The following is a 19,576-nucleotide window of genomic DNA, read 5'->3' as shown; positions in this document are numbered from 1 at the left end:
AGGAAGGGAAAGGAAGGAAGGAAGGGAAAGAAAGAAAGAAAGAACGAAAGAAAGAAAGAAAGAAAGAAAGAAAGAAAGAAAGAAAGACAGACAAAGAACAAGGAGTCATAACTAACAAACTCGGACAAACAGATGCTTGGAAAATACAAGAGGAAATTTGGAGGCAAGAAGAGAGTCTGACCTGGAAATATTTCTCATTGGATCATGCCCAGAGAAACCAAGAAAATGTCTTATAAATAAAGCCTTTTCTTTTGACCATCTGAAGCTGAAAAACCTAGGTCCGTGATGGTGAACCTATGGCACGCGTGCCACAGGTGGCATGCAGTCTCATATTGGTAGGTACGCGAGCATTGCCCTAGCTCAGGTCCAGCGCGCATGCGTGCACTGGCCAGCTGATTTTCAGGCCTTCTGGGCGTACCAGAAGTTGGGAAGGAGGCTGTTTCTGGCCTCCGGAGAGCCTCCAGGGGGATGGGGAAGGCTGTTTTTGCCTTCCCCAGGCTCCTAGAAAGGCTCTGGAGCCTGGGGAGGGCGAAAAACGGGCCTACCAGGCCCATCGTGCCATTGCGTGCCAAAAGTGGGGGGAGTTCAGGGGGATGGGGCGCATTGAATTATGGGTATGGGCACGTGCGTGCACGGCCCCCTGTGCTCCCCCTGCTTTTGGCACACGATGGCAAAAAGGTTAGCCATCACTGACCTAGGTCATTGGAAGACCTAACATCAGTTTCGACAAGTATAACCAGCATTAACAGTACAGAACTTTGCAATCAATTTGGAGACATCAACACTGCTTTTAAATTTGAAAGGGACTATATACTTTAGATTTGGTATGCACACTATTGATTTGCCTTTGGTAAAAAAAAGTGGGAAGTATGTTTACCTAAATTGCTTGATTCAACAGATTTTTGTAAGAAATTTGAGTGCATTTATAGTTAACTGCAATGCATAGCCAGGAATTGGCAATTTGCTACGGTAGATGGGCAAGAGTTTGTATATTTAATTAATATGAAGGTTTTTGCTTTCTATATTTTACCATGAAACTAATTAGGAACAAGCAATGAAATGGGAATAGAAAACTCTATGATAAATATGTGGAAACTACCATGAATTATCCCCTCCCTCCATAGATGGACTGAGAGTGACACCTTGTGGGAAAAAAGAATGATGAAAGGGTGCAATCCTTATGGAAAAAGTCCTACTGGAAAAAGGTCAGAGATAATGCCTTTCTGTCATCTTCCCAAAACAAAATGTTCAAAGTAAAACATATAAATATACTGCAAGTTTAAACATACAGCCATCCAATGTTCTTGGCTATAATCCAGTGAACTTAATGTGCTCCTCTTCAGCTCCAAGCCTTTCAAAATATCAGGGGAAAAAACATTTGTTTGATTTTGTCCAATTCATAAAAGAAGACCTATTCCTAAAGTTTCTTCATTTTTTCAAGCCGGGAAGGGCACATTTCACAGTTTGGAAACATTCCAAGGGTACTCTGGCAAAATGGCTAGTATAGAAAATGCTTGCTCAGCCACAAAATGACTACTATATATAGAAAGCATGGTTGGTGAGAAAATTCCAATTTACCAGCAGGCAAATGGGTAGAGGTGTTTCCCATCAAACCTTCAAGACTCCCAAATGTAAGTACTTCCTAGACTAGTGTAGATACTACTCTAAGTAAGTAAAACACATTTTCATACAAAGCATCCATCATTTATACTTTTTATAAATGCTTTATGTAAGTAAATGAATTCATCACTTTCAATTAAAGAACTTCTTAAACAACCAGGGTGTAAAGCAACTCAGTCTTCAGTGATGTGAAAATTAAACAGGGTGAGAGCAGATTAATACTTAAATGGGAGACACCCAGGAAATCCCAGGCTGTAGGCTAGATTGGTAAAATGAAAAAAAAAGAAAAAAGAAAAAAAGAAAAAAAAAGCAAAGGTAAATCTGAACTAGACTTTGCCAAGAAAATAACAATGATTGGAGCATTTTAACAGAAGATTATACTCTGATCAAAAGTATTTAATTTTGTAGATCATCCAATCTCAGCTGGATGACAAAGTGACCTTCTCAAAAAGGCCCCATTCATTATCACCTCTTGCATAGGAGATATCTAAAATCTGAACAAGACCTTCTGTAGCCTTTCCCCATTGTAATATAGACATTATCAATATATGTTGTTTTTTTAACAGATTAACAGAGTTGAAAGGGACCTTATAGGTCATCTAGTCCAACCCCCCGCTCAAGCAGGAGACCCTATATCATTTCTGACAAATGGCAGTCCAATCTTTTCTTTTAATATTAATATTTTAATATTAATATTAATCAAGTAGGTTTTTTAAAACATTAAAAACTATTTCTGTACATTATCTCGGGAAAGCTGTTTCAATGGGCACCATATATTTTTTAAGTAGACATATAAACCAAACACATTGCTGAGTAAGTCAAGTTTCTTTTTTAAGTCCACTTAAGAGAAATATTTTATGGCTCATTTTACTTTACTTTCACAGGGCTTCCCCAACTGGTTCTACTGAGAGGACCACTATCAGTGCCCCAGTAACACTTCCTTTGGCCCTTACCTTTAAAAAAAAAGCATATAATTAAAAATAAACCAATAGGAAATGGTCTTGCTGGAAAGCAAAGCACCAGTCATTTTGAGAAAAGGTATATCCCGCATGGTTCTTCTCTGTCACTCATTTTACAGCTGCGCCCTCCAGGAAGTCCTGAGCTCTAGTCCTCCCTTAGGCATGGAAGCCAGCTGGGTGAATTTGGACCAGTGCCTCTCTGTCAGCCCAACCTATCTCATAGACAGGTTGCTGTCAGGTAAGTAGGATGGAGCAGTGAGTACACTGCCTTCAATTTTATAAAATAAAAAGCAGGATGCAAATATAATTACAATAATAGTTATGTTATCTTCATATTGATTATTATGATTTACTCTTCTTTTTGTACATAACTGAAGAGTCACATGAGTTGGGCGGCAGATAAATGTTTAAATAAGTCTGTGAAAATTCCAAATATGCCCCCAGCCCAAAATGCTTGTCTGCTGCTGCTTTCAGAGGACTTCAAAAAGCTCATATTTCTCAGATTTTTCCGGGTGGGCCAGAAAAGACAACTGCTTGTAAAATGTTTGGAGATTGCTACTGCAGTGCCAGGCAAATGACAGTCCTAAGGACAAGACAAATCACTTTTCTATGGTCAGCAGGTCATCTGGCAAAGGGATTGCCTCCCACAGCCCATCCCGACACGCTCACTGACATTTCCTTACAAATAAAGCCACTGATACCTCAGGAGCCTTTGTGGTCTGTTGTCTTTTGTGCTGTTGCTGTGCACACCATGTTTGGTCAAAAATAAAGTAAAACAAAATGAAAACAACCACCAAAAGAAAGAAAGAGAGAGAGAGGGAGAGAGAGAGAGAAAGAAAAGGGAGAACAGCCAGTGGAAACAAAAGGGAGGATCAAGGCAACTATTTGACATTGCTACAGCATTGAAATGCCTGCTGTGGCAGCAACTCCAGAACGCCTTCTCCTTCAGAGGTTTCTGTGAAAGCTGCCAAAATGTATGCAGGCTTAAAATGGTTGAAGTATACTAAATTATTCACTGTCTCTGCACACACATACAGGCCCTTGATGTAAACCTTAAAAAAACCTGACATGCCAAATGATTTTAGAAATCTCCCAACACATTTCCTGGAACCTTGCTGGCAGAAATAGCTCGCTGCACAAGCACAGCTGCTAAATTGCCCCTTTAGAATGCGGGAAGGGTCTAGTTTCACCCTGCCCCTTATTAAACTTCCGTTCCTTGGATACTGTGATGCACAGCAACAACTGAACATCCAGGCCCTCCTTTGGTATTCTTTAGATGGCTCAGTTTCTAAGCTTGTTCATTTCTATCAGTAGTAATGCAAGGTAACTGAAGCCTGATGTACTCTGTAGCCATGAAACATCCACTTTTTACTAAAATAACATTTCAAGCTTGCTTAGTTTCAGGCAAAACCAAGTTACTACATCTTGAATTTATTTAATTTTTATGTGTGTGAATTTACATATAGAAATATCTTTAGACTAAATCAATATTCATACTGACTCCTTATTACTCCTCCAGAGGAAGCACACGCTTGAATTAGTTTGGGAAGGATAATTAATAACTGCTTTGCACCCATAAATTCCCAGATCAAAGACTAATAGACTTTTGACTTGAAATCCTAGAGATGATCCACCACTCAGGGTAGATGTTGTTGAGAGAGATTGACCATAGAAACTAATTCCCTATATGACAGTTTCCTAAAATATCCATCCGGTTCATGAAAAATAATGTTAATGAGAACAATTATTGTTTACAAACCACAAAAAGAAAGCAAAATATGGCAACAATTCCAAATGTGACAATAAAAGTAAGATTTTTACCTGATAGCAAAAGGTAGGCAATGCTGGAACCAGCCTTTCCTGCAAAGGAAGGCTATTCCAAAGTTGGGGTCCCACAATAGAGATGATCGCTTACCGTCTCCCACAAAACAAGCCTCTCCTAGTAGCTGCTATCCTTGCAGATCTTAATGTCTGAGCATGTTCATACTAGGACAGACACTCCCTCAAGTATTCACATTTTTATTATTAGCAAATCACTTAACTTGCACTTTCGTCTTTTGACTCCCCCTGACACATCTTCAAAGCTTACTGCAGGCCCCTCTAACCTTGATCTTTCTATTTCTTTGGTTTTGTTTGATACTACGTCAAGGCAAAGGCAAACACTGCCATTTATCATTAATTTTATTTCAGGGTTTCTTGACTGAGGGGCCTTGCCCTATCTGTATCTTACCATGGCAGAAGTCTCCTGGTGACTCTTTATTTTGCATGCCTCAACAAGGTTGCCTTCCTCTTATTCCCAATCCAAGCCTTACAGTAAATCATGGTTAGCTGTACCATTGTTAAAGCAATGTTTCCCCCCTTAAACCAACCAGGAAAATTTCAAGGTATATGTAATCTGCCATGCTCTGTACAGTTGGTGGCTTGTAGGGTACAGGATGAGCATTCAGGCTAATGAATGTATGCTCCCTTCTTTAGTTATGGGGCTCTCTGATCCCTATTTTCTTCTATGGCAAAATGGGAGAGAGAAGCAGGACATAGCTGCCAGCTGTTGCTAAACCTGGGGAGTTTCTTAGGGCAAAAATGTCAATTATGTCAACAAGAAACAGGTGCTCAGCTTCAAGACCACAGCAAAAAGTCCATTAACCCATGGAAAGGATGGGGGAAAGAAGCACTGGAACTACACTACAACAGATACAAAAGATAAATCCACTTCATGTTGATAGACAATAATCAAACTATTTTGGGGACAACTTCCAAGTGTTTACTTATGTATATTTTTGTATCTTTTTATACAAAAATTATATTCCAATCAAATCATAGCACTTTCAATGGTTACATACAATCCCTCTTGACCCCCACCCTCAAATACAACAGAATCTACGAATCCCTTTAAAAATACTCTTCGACGTTTGTTACTTGATTCACACATTTCAGTTTGACCATCAAAAGTCAAGCTAAAATCCACACAACCCTTCTGTGCCTTCCTCCTTTCTACCGCTAATGGTAAACAGGTTCCCCTAAATCTTGCTGCCCCCACAACATGCCCTAAATCACATTCAATATGATTTCATTTTTCATTTTTTCTCCTTTCAGCAGTACTGTGCAATAATGGAAATTCATGACTGTTGCTTTCCTTCTGCTGGAAACCAATCAGCAACTCCACCACCACCATTAATCAGAGGTCAGGGGCCAGAAAAAAGTGAGTAGTTTGGGCTCACATTGTCCCATTTGAGCAAACACAGAATCAGTAAGAGTTAATATGAGACAACAACATGTAATTTTGTCACTTTTTCCCTACATGCTTAGGTATGCTCTACATTGCCTGCGTGGAACCAATTGAGCCAAGATAAGAAGGAAGGCACTACTTCCAGAGTAAAGCATCAGAAATAGTCTTCAAGCATAGGCTGAACCTGAGACAGAGATAGAAACTTAGAGATACATGCTCTAGCAATGGTTGATTGGGCATGTTTTTAACAGTGTTTTCAGTTCTCTTGATGGATCCACAGATAACTAATAAGTAGCCTTCCCCAGGCTGGCACATAGCCCTGGTTGGAAATTATTGGGTAATCTAAGAAATTTAGAAGTTACCAGGCTGGATAAGGCAATTTTAGCCTCATTTCCAATCTAAACAATCTGTATGATACCTCAAAGCCCTGCAGGCCCAGAAGAGTTCCAAAAATCTAAATTATCTGGGTCACATTTGGATTAACAAATACATTTTAAAATCCCTTAAAACAACGCCTGTTATACCAATAGAGGAGAATATACGTAGCTCAGGGTTGAACTATTTTTTTAAAAAATTGTATAGCCGCCTACTCACTCACAGCAAGTCTAGGTGGCTTACAAACAATAAAAACACAGTATGGAAAAATAAATTAAAAAAACAATAACCCCCCACCCATCCACATACAGTTAAATAAGCCATTTGATGGGCTCCATCACACTTTGGATTCCCCAGGCCCGTTGGCAAAACCAAGTCTTCAGGGCCTTAGGAAAGACTGTCAAAGTGGGGGGCAAACTAATTTCTGCAGGACTGATGTCACAAAGGGAGGGAGACATCAGGGAGAAGACCCTTCTTCTGGGTCCTGCCAGATGTACCTCTGTTTGCTTGTAGACGTTTAATTACCCAACTAGGTAACATCATCAGTGCCTAGAGCTGCTGCTTCAAAGCGTATTGTAGACATAGTGATGAAGGTACTGATGGTGTTACCTAGTCAAATAATGAAATGTCTGCAAGCAAACAACCAAGCTCAGAGAACACCAAGGGCCCCAACAAACCTGTTTCTCAAGAGAAACATTAGTTTAACTTCTGTATTTTTTCTGTATTCCTTATCTAAGGTTCTGAGTGCTGTATGAATTTAAACCAAAATCCTTACTTTATTGTACAAAATGTTATCATGAAAACAGTGTTGGCATTTGTAAACAATGCTAAGCCAGAATTATTTAATTTCCTACCTTATTGTGAATGAGTAAGCACTAGCCTAAACTGCCTGTTTTTTTACGTTTGGCTTTTCCCACGAATAAGTAGAAGCCAGTGGTGGGTTTCAAAAATTTTTACTACCGGTTCTGTGGGCATGGCTTGGCGGGTGTGGCAGGGGAAGGATACTGTAAAATCTCCATTCCCACCCCACTCCAGGGGAAGGGTACTGCAAAATCCCCTCCCGATCAGCTGGGAATTGGGAGGCAGAGAATAGATCGGGGCAGGGCCAGTCAGAATGTTTACTAACGGTTCTCCGAACTACTCAAAATTTCCACTACCGGTTCTCCAGAACTGGTCAGAACTGCTGAAACACACCTCTGGTAGAAGCTTATTCTGTGGTTTGCTTAGTAATACATGTGAACCAGGAACTTTACTTGTTGCTCACATTTGAGCTAGGAAATGGAAACTAAGAAAGTTAAGAGGGGGGCATGAATCCTGTTAAATGAGAAAGGATTTAGTAGTTAAGTGTTCTTTCTTGAAATATGTAGAAAAACGGGAAAGTTGTAGTGGGCATATTAATTATTCACAATGGGTCTAACCAGGATGTACATAAGTTATGCAGAGGGTTTCCCACTCCAGATGTTCTCTGTTTATTGCTTTTTTAAATAAAAGAAATTAAAATGATCAATACAAGTGTGAAACACATTTCATATTTTCATTTAGACAACTAAGCCAACTTTCTTGTCCTCCCAGCAGCCAGAAAACAAAAGGTTCTTTTCTAATCTTCTAAAAAGGAAGATAACCCAGAAACTCCAGACAGTTGTGTAGTGTTGGAAGTGTCATTCTGGAGTGGGCTGCTGCAGATGTCCCAAATCTCTATAGAGAAGCCAAGCTGCTATCAACCAGATAAGTCTGAGAAGAGCCTGCCAGAAACTCAGAACTCTTTTTCACCCAAACCTTCTTCATCTACTTGGGAGTTGCTTAGCAGCTGATGCAAACACTTTTTCTTAAAACAGTTTGCAGCAACAGCAGCAACAGCAAAAACAGCAACAGCATTAGTAGGAAAGGATTAGGACAGCTAGAAAATTGTTTGAACAGTGATACCCTTCTTCCATGTTTTCAGGCCTCGGTTTCATACTGAGGGCTAACAGGAAGTTCACAAAAATTCTAACAGATTAAGGGCTGTATGCTAGGATTGTTTTTCTTTTCTTTTCTTTTCTTTTTTAAATCCTGGTTATATTTAGCAGCCAAAACTGCAGGGCTATAGGACTCAGCGGTCCAAAGGGGGTATCTTTTCAAAATTGATCTGCTTGTGTATTGCAATGATTCTTTGCAGTTTTTCATAGTGTGCAAGGGGAATGTTTCATAAAGCAGATGCAGAGACCTGTGGAGGACAAGAAATTTGATGCTGAGTTGTGAGCTGCCCTGAGTCCTTCGGGAGAAGGGCGGCATACAAATCCTATTATTATTATTATTATTATTATTATTATTATTATTATTATTATTATTATTATTATTGTTGTTATTGTTATTGTTATTAATAATAATAAATAAATAAAGATGCCAAGCATTTTATCCAAACCTGATGCACCAAGAAAACATAAACCATTTTCACAAAAATCAGGAAAATTATTATTTTCAAAAATCTTATACCTACAGTACCTATATTAAAACTGGAGTTATTTCAGGCATTTGATGTATATGTCAAACAGCAATCTATATTGAGGTTTTTTCAAAAAGAAAAATTAAAATAGTACAACTAAGATTTTATAATGATGCATCCATCTCTGCAGCTTGCCTTTCAGATGTGTTTGCATTACAAGTACCAGAATTCTCAGTCACTGGGCTGAGAATTAAGAGACCAATTTATTTGGAAAATACTATGCTGGAGAAACTGTATTATAATACTGTACATCAGTACTAGAAGAGACAGATAGGGATGTTCCCTCATCAGCCTAATTATACTTAAAATATTAACTGCTATACTAGGCACTTTTATGTTTCATATTAACAATAAGAAATTAATATAAACAGATCTTATTCATAAGGACCTGTTTCCAATCTGGCCCTTTATCTCTTCCAATGGTGCACCCATCACCTCTGTAATCAAGTTACCAGTCATCCTTCTCTTTGCTTCCAACTTTCCCAGCAGCATACGCCTCAAGAAAGCTAGGTCTTCACATAACATGTCAAAAATATGGTAATCTGAACCTGGTCATTTGTGCTTCAAATGAGAATTCTGGATTTACTTGTTCTATAATCCAATTGTTTGTTTCTTAGCTATCCATGGTATTCTCAGGAGTCCTCTCTAGTACTGAAAAGTGTCCATATTCCTTCTATCCTGCTTCTTCAAAGTCCAACTTCGACCCGCATAGAGTATCACAGGGAAAACCATTGCCTGCACAATTCTGATCTTTCAGATCAAAGACATATCAGAGCGTCCAAGTATCTTTTCCAAGGCCTTTTTTACAATATTACTCTAGTCTTTGGTGTATTTCTTCATCTCTTGTTCTTTTACTGTTGATTGTTGATCCTAAAAGACACCACATCAATATCTTCACTGTCAATTCTAAGGCTAGTTGCTAAACATACAGGCACTGGTTTGGTATCCTTCATACTGAACTAGCTGAATACCCGTGCTCCGCTACGAAACTATGTGATTGGGCTTGATAAATCGACAGTTTGAAAATTAATGAGTAATTACGATTGGCCTCTCCTCTCCCCTTCTCTCCCTCAGGCTGGCTCCACAAAAGCCTCTCCTCTCCTCTCCCTCAGGGTGGCTCCACAGAAGCCTTTCCTCTCTTCTCCCCTTCTCTCCCTCAGCCTTGCCCCATAGAAGCCTCTCCCCTTCTCTCCCTCAGCCTTGCCCCACAGAAACTTCTCCTATCCTATCCTTTTCTCTCCATGAGGCTTGCCTCAAAGAAGCCTGTCCTATGCTATCCCATTCTCTCCAGAGTTATTTTCAAGTTGGGAGGGGGAGTAGAACGTCTAACTAATTAGCATCAGAATGTGTTATAATAATATAGGAAATAATAATAATAATAATAATAATAATAATAATAATAATAATAATAATAATAATATTATAGGAAATAATATAGGAAAGAGTGGAATTCAGCGCAATACTAGTTATTGCTAATCTTCACTAAATCTTCCAGCTCATTGGATTTTCAAAAATGAAAACTAGTTATTGCGCTGAATTCCACTCTTCATTTTTGAAAATCCAATGAGCTGAAAGATTTAGTGATGAAAACAAGGAGCACAGAGAAAAAGGAGAATTAAAATTTAATATAAATTTGATGTTTCAATAACTAATATATTTTAAAATAATCCTCATCTTCTTCCAATTCTTAATTGGATATTTCTTATATCTATATTTCTTAATATAGATTCAGTGACAGAAATAATCGGAACGTCTAAAATGTATCATTTAAAATATTTCGGTAGGACAACTTCTTGTTCTTAAAGTTATCTGTGAATAAAGAAGACACAGCATACTGCAACAAAATAATATCTAGCTAAAATAATTTTATATTCATATCACATTCCTCAATTTTATTACTGGCTTTTAAGAGAGATGAAAAGTTTTCATTTCTTCAGATAGTTGAAAGCAATCAAACAATAAACAAAAAATAAAAAGGAGTAGATTTCAAGGCACAAGCTTTGATATAACATGCTGGGTTCATCACATCTTAAAACATCTGACTGAGCATTAATAAACCTTTAGAAATGATATGCCAAATGGTGTCATTACACAAATAGAAAACATAATTCATTCTGCTGCCAAGAAATGTGAGACTGTATTACTAAATACAGTATAAACAAATGCTACCCTGGAATAGCTGAAGGAGGTTAGATCCAAATCCCAAAGGCAAAATAACACAGTAGGTTTGATAGTTTCCCGCCTCCTCTTCTGCTTCAAAAGTTTCACATTCTGAACTTAGTTATGTTTAGTCTGAAATCATATCTATCCAGTTCAGTTGGGCTTACTCCCAATTAAAAAATAAACTATTTTGCTTACCGGCTGCAATCCTTTAAACAATCTGCACTTTAGTTGATAGATATTCACAGTCTTTTAAAAAATGTCTTTTTGCGATAGACAGGAGATACATTACTGGGAAATAGTGTGCATTCATGTGTGTACATATAGAAATCACCTTAAGTGGGATTTTAAGATTAGAAGGTGCTTTGATTAAAAAAAAACACAGAATATTTTAAAAACCAGTTTCCATTTATTTTTTTTTAATATTCTCTCTCTCTCTCTCTCTCTCTCTCTCTCTCTCTCTCTCTCTCTCCCCCTCCTTCCCTCCCTCCCCTCTCCCTCTTAGCAATTGTCTTCAACCTTCAACATTGCTGGAAGTAAAGTAACTGCCTGTTTTTCTGAGGAAGCTGATGAATATATTGACCAAAGTAGAACCATATAATCATACTTTCATAGTACATTATCAGTAGGGTGGAATATTCCTTTACCCTATGAAAAACATCCTTTGCAATTGTTCACAGTTCTTGCTTTGAAGCCAAGTACAGGAAGCACCAGATCTGTTTTGAACAATGTGAGTCACAATAAAAGCTAACCCTTAAAGCCTAAGCAAAAAACACACAACCCAATGAGAAAAATTTCCAGCCAGAGAATAACTGCTAACAATGTTAAGTCTAAGAGTTACTCTTTGTAGCTGTCCTCAAGAGCTTTCCTCCAGTCCTTGAGAAGGCCAAAAATTGGACAAATGGACTCTCCCAGCATGAAAGATGAAAATCAGATCAAGAGAGTGATAGATCAGGATTTCTCCGGACTGTAAGATTTAGCCCTGCATAAAAAGATGCTAATCTTCCAGTGTTGGGTGGAGGGAATCTCTATTCAGTGATCTCTCACTTGGAGTGCTAGACAACCTACAGAAAGGAAAAGATATCTTCCCACATTTTTGCAATACCTGACGCATGAGTTCCTCCTGACGCATGCGAATCCTCTCTCTCTCCATTTGGATTCTCTGAAGCCTCAGCTTCTGCTGCTGTTGTTGCTGGGAAGTCAGGGCATTTGGCATGTTCAATAAGGCAGCTTGAGGGTTTGGCGGAGGATGGTTCTGCTGAGATATAGATGTAGTTGGTGTCATCTGTGGCTGGTGCTGGTGATTCATTACTATGGAATAAGCATATTTTTGAAATGATGAGAATACAATTATTATGCTGTATTTGTCTATTCATACAGTCAAGGTTCCACTTGTCCTGTAACATTTGGAGCCAAGGTGGCACAGTGGTTGGATGGAGCTGAGATGGCGCAGTGGTTAGAGTGCAGCACTGCAGGCTACTTCAGCTGACTGCTAGCTGCAGTTTGGCAGTTCAAATCTCACCGGCTCAAGGTTGACTCAGCCTTCCATTTTTCTGAGGTAGGTAAAATGAGGACCCAGATTGTTGGGGGCAATATGCTGACTCTGTAAACTGCTTAGAGAGGGCTGTAAAAGCACTATGAAGCGGTCTAAGTGCTATTACTTTTGTCCTCAGATATGTGGAAAAATAGTTATCCAAACAACTTCCCATCTGCATACACAAATTAAAAACAATGGAAAATGTCCGTAGTTAAAAGCAAGCAGAAGTTAAAATCACAACAAGCAATAAAATTGAACAACTAGCACTTAGCATTAGCACTTAGACTTATATACCGGTTCATAGTGCTTTACAGCCCTCTCTAAGCAGTTTACGGAGTCAGCATATTGCCCCCAACAATCTGGATCCTCATTTTACGGACTTTGGAAGGATGGAAGGCTTAGTCAACCTTGAGCTGGTCAGAATCAAACTCCTGGCAGTGAGCATAATCAGCCTGCAATAGTGCACTTTAACCACTGCGTCACCATGGCTAAATATTCAGTTTTTAAAACTACTGAAACTCAAAATTACATACGATATGCAGATTTTTATAAACAAACACCAAAAATCATCACTGTAGGTGCCTGCTGGATATTTGTAAAGATGTCATTTTTTAAAACTCTATGAGCCTATCATGCAATGTCCATTTTTATCAAGTGACTCGCTGCATATTTCAGGAGTTGAAAATACTTAGAACAGGGCCTCAGTTTAATAATCTAAGGGGATGTTAGGAAGTGGAACAAGAAGATAGGATACAGCAGTGCTTTGAACACAAGACTGTGTTCCCAGGTGCATTTTTGCCACTATGTTTCATTTAGCTAAACATTTTGTTTTTGAAGGCAGTTTCATCCACAATGCATGGAAACTGTCTAAATGGGGTTCACTTCTATTCTGCTTGAAGAGAACAGGTGAGGCCATCTCTTCAAATGTACAGCTATTCCTGACAATATGCCTAACAGTTGAGTGCAAGTAGGCATAGGTAAGCAAACATATAACTAATTATGTAATTATTTTACTTAATTAAGCACAGAAACCATATTATTCTGTTCAACAGATCTCATTCTCTTTGTAGTCCTAAAAGCATATCGGTAGTACATATAGGGCCATACATATTTTGAAAATCATTGTAAAAAGTACCTCAAGGAAGGACTGCACCTATTAATGCGGCTCGTCCTTCTTATGTTTCTCAATTCAATTCAATTCAAACCTTTATTGTCAATGCACAACATGTGTACAATGAGCTTCCCTTAGTGCATCCCCCACAACACAATACATCTCAATAACTCACAGTGAAAGAAAGCCTACACAAGCCTGAAAGAAAGTTGTAGCTTCTTTAAGAGTTGCATTGTGATCTACTTCCAAGGTATCTTTTTTCAAGCTTGCATGGATGACTGAACAAGGACATGAGCCCAAATACTTCCTCTGAATTATTTTTGAAGCGTACATAGCACAAACAGTACCTATTCTCTCTGTTCAGGCTGTGCAATTTTTAAAATCCAGCATTAAAGTCCAAAGCTTAGCTGGCAGCACAGAGCAAAGCAAAATGCATACCAATACTGACTTTGCGAGTTCACTAATTTCCAAGATAGATTGGAACTTTGATATTTATCATAAATTTGTAATTTTTTTTAAATTCAGGAAAGATTTAGAAAAAACAACATAGGGGTATGATTTATTTAAGAACGTTCTTCTATCCGGATTCCTTTTATAGAATGAGAGATAGCACTAATGCAGCCTAGGTTGCACTTTGTGCTGACCTGTGGTGTGCTCCAGTGGTGGGTTTCAAAAATTTTTACTACCGGTTCTGTGGGTGTGACTTGGTGGGCGTGGCATGGTTTGATAGGCATGGTAGGGGAAGGATACTGTAAAATCTCCATTCCCACCCCACTCCAGGAAAAGGATACTGTAAAATCTCCGTTCCCTCTCCAATCCAGGGGAAGGTTACTGCAAAATCCCCATTTCCTCCTGATCAGCTGGGACTCAGGAGGCAGAGAATAGATGGGGGCGGGGCCAGTCAGAAGTAGTATTTACCGGTTCTCCAAACTACTCAAAATTTCTGCTACCGGTTCTCCAAACTGGTCAGAACCTGCTGAAACCCACCTCTGGTGTGCTCAGGAAAAGGGGATAATGTCCTGGTGTTGATTTTCCAGTGACATTCATCACCACTGGCTGTGGTATTCTTCCGAACCAACTCAGGAGATTGGGAGTACATGGCATGGTGTTGCCATAGGTCTCCCACTTTCTCCAGGATTAGATGCAGTCAGTGTTGGTGGGATGAAAGAACCGTGCCTGCTTTGAGAGGTGCCTCAGGGCTCTATTCTCTCTCCACTTTTGTTTAACATCTACATGAAGAAACTGGATGAAATCATTGTCGACACAGAGACAAGTATCATCAGCATGCTAATGATGTTCAGTTGTACAGTTCTTAGGAAAGGGAGGGTTTGTTATTTCCAGCCTTGCCTATGTAAGGGTTTTTTTAAAATACTCATTTTAATATGCTGCCTAGAGTTATAAATTGTTGGTGGGCAGCCTTATATATCCCATAAATAACAAACAAATAATCTTAGGTCATGGCTGTGGTCACTAAATCAATATGCAAATCACATTGCATTCTTTCTTCCCCTCTCCTCTCTCAGGGTCAGAAGACTTCAGGATCCTTCCCTTTCTTTCTTATCAAAAGGATAGGCATCCTTTGGCCTATGGAATTTGTGTACCCTCCCAAGGCTTTCCTTGAAAATGTGTAAGTCAGCAAACCATAGAAAAACTAAGGTGAACTGACTTCTGATTTTGAGCACAAAATAAAACATGATACAATTGGTGCACAGGCTGTTGGGAAAATATGAGCCATGTTAGAAAAAGGGAGGAAAAAAAGGGGGGGACCCAGAAATTCACCCCCAATACATTTCTTTCCCATCACAATGTTCCTGCCCAGTTCATTTCAGTCTTTGGGAAAAGGAAAAAAAAAACAAACAAACTAGAAACTATGGCTCCCAAGCCATTGCTCTTTCCTTAACACAGAGATACAAACTTTGGCCTCTTCAGAGGCATCACTGACCTATGAACAGTTGGTTGAGGGTTACATTGCCACCACCACCACCAAAAAGGAGAGACTAGGACCACAAATGGCAAAATCATTGGAGAAAAATATAATGAAGTTGAGCAGAAAATGGAGTTTTATATTGTATTTAAATCAAATGACAGAAACCCTCTTAAAGACTCTTAATTTGTTTTGGGGTGTCTGGTTGCACCGATAGAGTTGCAACTCATAGCTGCTTTTTCAGGTTGATTATCAGTTAACCATATCACCCCTATTGTGATAGGTATTGCCTGAACATGGCTTTTGAATCAACTACAATAATAAATGAACTTCAGATCTTGAAAATGTTCCTCAAGCTCTTTAGGAGTTCCTAAAAATTCCTCAGCATACATATATATATATATATATACACATAAACCCAGATTGGTGTGTTGCATAATGTAGTCGGAAATGACAGCATGGATCCCAAGCTGTCAACCCACTTTGGATGATTTATCTCAGTCTTTGACTTGACTTTATTGTCTGTGGAAATTGGTAATTCATCTTTCAGTGTGTGTGTGTGTGTGTGTGTGTGTGTGTGTTGTGTGTGTGTGTATAGGAACATCTGACCTTATCTCAGTCAATAAACATCACAGCAACACTATGTATCAGATCATCATGCAACTATCCAGTTCTTCCAGTATGTTCAAATACTGTTCTTTTATAAAGTTAACATTTTTACTGTCAAGTTGAAGCAGGGTGATTGTACATAAAGATGTAATGGAATGCTATTGAGTGTGAAATACCAATTTTGAGATGTTCTATTTCTTTCTTCAGTAATGCCACAAATCTCTCCATAAATCAAATTGTAGCAGAAGTATCATCAGCAGCTCACTTTATCCTTTGATAGGGCAGCAGTATCAATTGCTGAGAACATTTTGACAAAAATATCTTCACCTCTGATTGTGACATGCACTGCTTGCAGAGACAGCACATCTTCTCTTATCTAAAACTGAAGTGTGACTCCTCGCACAGATTGCTAGTTGAGCAATGCCACTTAGGACTACAATCTGATCTACAGTAAAGGGAATAGAAAATTATCTATGCAGTTACCCTCAGAGACTGTGAAATCTCAACAGCCATGTCAACAATGTGATGGGCCCTCACTAATAGCTTATCATTTTACTGGAATAAGACTGTGGCTTAATACCAAAGACAGTCAGTTTCAAAACAAGCCAAATGGCTTTCAAAGCCCACATCCCACCCAGAATTAGATAGACACAATTTTATATCCACGTATAAGAGATGGAGTCAAATTAGGAAATATTTTCTGAATTGTGCTATCCCCAGCCACCACTTTGCAAATGAAACTGAAATCAGCATTCAATTTACCTCTTCAAAAATAAGTTAAATTGTAAGCCATAAAGTCAAAGTTTATGCACTGCACCACAGAGAAAATTTTAAACATTACCGACAGTGTTTGGAGGACATTATGGCCTTATATACACAAATAGCTCTCTGTGTTAACTAAGAATATCCACAACTGGAGAATTAATCTGCCATGTGCTTGCCCCAAAATAGTTTAGTAATAATATCTTAATTTCATACAAGCTGAATGTAACATTCTGCTGCATGTCTAAATTCCTAAATTCCTACCCCTTGTCACTGCATATTCCTAGATAGCCCATGTCCCCCAGGACTTCAAAGCCCGGATCTGACCTTGGGCTTGAGGATCCCTCACATATATGCACATATATCTTGTGGCTGATCTGTTCCTATACAGATTGACAGAGCTGGTAAGTGAAGCACTGTACTCTCTGGTAAGCACATCATTTGAGCCCCCGTGTGATTCCAGAGTGGTGATAAGCAGATACCTTGCTATTAAGTATTACCAACTTCAGAATTTAAGCCAGGCCCCAGAATGTCTATTGAGATTCTCAGTCATTCAGGTCATGGTTGTCTCAAAGGTGCTTTTTCAAAAGGCAACTGGACTTGTTTTGTTTTTCCTTGAAGGCGTTTCACATCTCCTGTAACATTAATTGCAGGAATATCTGAAAAGCTCAGGATTATTAATCAAAACAATATACATTCACAATTTAAATCCAAAAATACACTAAGGCAAAAGCTTGTCCATCCCAGGGATAAAACACCCAGACACAAACTGAGCAATATGATATATGCATTACACTGCAGTGAGACATGTACAGATTTGTACATGACAGAAACAAAACAACCACTTCACAAATACATGGCACAACACAGGAATACAAACACATGAGGACAAGATTCAACAGTCCATCTGCATTTGAAAGACAAAGGTCATTCTTTTGAAGACAGCAAATTCCACATTCTGGACAGAGAGGACCTGTTTGAAAGAGGGGTCAAAGAGTCCATCTACATTAAGACTGAACAGCCTCTTTCAACAGAGGGGGAGGGATATAACACCACTTATCTCCTGTGTACAACACAATTCTTTCAGCAGTTCCAAGAAGGTTCCACACCCATTCGCACTATACCTTGAGGGCATAGATAAACTCCAAGTGGCCTCAATGACTCCCAAAAAGAGTGCTAACAACCAGATGATTGCAAGGAATGTAAACTCTTCCATTCTCCACCATTCAGTCCAAACTGAAGAAGCTTCTTGGATGAGAAGCGAAATGTCTTCAAGGAAAAATAAAGTCCAGTTACTTTTTGAAAAAGCAGCTTTGAGACAGGTCCCAGAATGCTACCTGTTAACTGTTAACTTTTTATTGCAGAGTGGGCAAATTATTAAATATGTGGGAAGCTTTCATATTAGCTTTACTAATTAAATTAATATAAATTAAACTTGCTCCGAAATTTAATTAAATAAAAATTCATTTTTGCCTTGGCCCTACCTAGTTTTTGGTTCATGATCCCTGATACGAAAGTGTGGATTTCTGATCACTATGATTGAAGACTTTGCAGTTGGCAGAGGTAAAGGCCAGGGTAATTTTTTTTTTTGGAAGTGGGCCTCACAAATCAAAATTAGACCATGCCCACCTAAACAACTCAAATGCATGGGTTAAGAGGTTGGAGAATACGAAAAGGAATGGAAATACAGCAGTGGTGAAATCCAATTTTTTTTACTACCGGTTCTGTGGGCGTGGCTTGGTGGGTGTGGTGTGGCTTGGTGGGCATGGCTTTGTGGGCATGGTAGGGGAAGGATATTGCAAAATCTCCATTCCCACCCCACCTTGGGGCCAGCCAGAGGTGGTATTTGCCGGTTCTCCGAACTACTCAAAATTTCCGCTACCGGTTCTCCAGAACCTGTCACAACCTGCTGGATTTCACCTGAAATACAGGAATACATCATGAAGGGGCACAGGTGGTTATTTACTATTGGTGAAAAAAAAAAAAATGACAGGAAACTTTGTGTCCTTTTATTTCATGTTTCAAAAGTAGCAAGAGAGGAATAAATTCAAAGCAAGAAACCTAATCTGAATCTTCTCCGCTTTCATTAACAGCAAAAGGAAGAAAAATTCACAGCTGGCTTTTTGCAAACTTTTTTCCTAGGAAATCTGTCTATACCGTTTAAACAAAGAGTGCCTTTTCTTCCACAAACGGCCACTGTGTTTTTGGCTTTGTGCTGCAGTAAATGGAAATCAGGCATCTGTGAATACTGTAATGATATGAATATCCGAACCATATACTTTCAAAACCGCTGTTATATTATACTAATTATTTTCCAGCATTGTCAGCATTTCTTTAAAGTTCCTATTTCTTACATCATTGATATTAATTGCACCAATTGTAGTCCCCCCCCCCCTCAAAATTTAGAATGGTTTAACTTGAAATTTCTTTTTCAGCATAGGGAAAATAAACAGAAAGCTCCAATATAGGATGGAAAATATACATTAATGCAGCAACATTAGTGCAAGGAAAATATAAGAATAACAGAGTTGAAAGAGATCTTGGAGGTCTACCAGTCCAACTCTGCTGAAGCAGAAAACTCTATACCGTTTCAGACAAATGGTTGTCCAAACTCTTCTTAAAAACATCCAGTAATGGAGCATTCACAACTTCTGGAGGCAAGTCATTCTATGGGTTAATTATTCTAACTGTCAGGAAATTTCTCCTTAGTTCTAGGTTGCTTCTCCCCTTGATTAGTTTCCATCCATTACTTCTTGTCCTGCCTTCTGGTGCTTTGGAGAATAAGTTGACCCATTCTTCTTCGTGGCTCCT

General features: G+C 38.8%; 1 protein-coding gene across 1 annotated transcript in view; it reads right to left on the bottom strand.

Moving 5' to 3' along the window:
* WWTR1 (WW domain containing transcription regulator 1) overlaps positions 1 to 19,576 on the bottom strand; it is a 93,189-nt gene that overhangs the window by 7,689 nt on the left and 65,924 nt on the right. Inside the window, exon 3 of the mRNA XM_034439259.3 lies at positions 11,928 to 12,133. Coding sequence (XP_034295150.1) covers positions 11,928 to 12,133 — 206 coding nt within the window. The remainder of the gene's footprint in view (positions 1 to 11,927; positions 12,134 to 19,576) is intronic.

This window comes from Pantherophis guttatus, chromosome 6, assembly GCF_059756535.1.
Source record: "Pantherophis guttatus breed Tessera chromosome 6, ASM5975653v1, whole genome shotgun sequence".
NCBI lineage: Eukaryota > Metazoa > Chordata > Lepidosauria > Squamata > Colubridae > Pantherophis > Pantherophis guttatus.
This window is presented reverse-complemented; position numbering and strand designations above follow the sequence as displayed.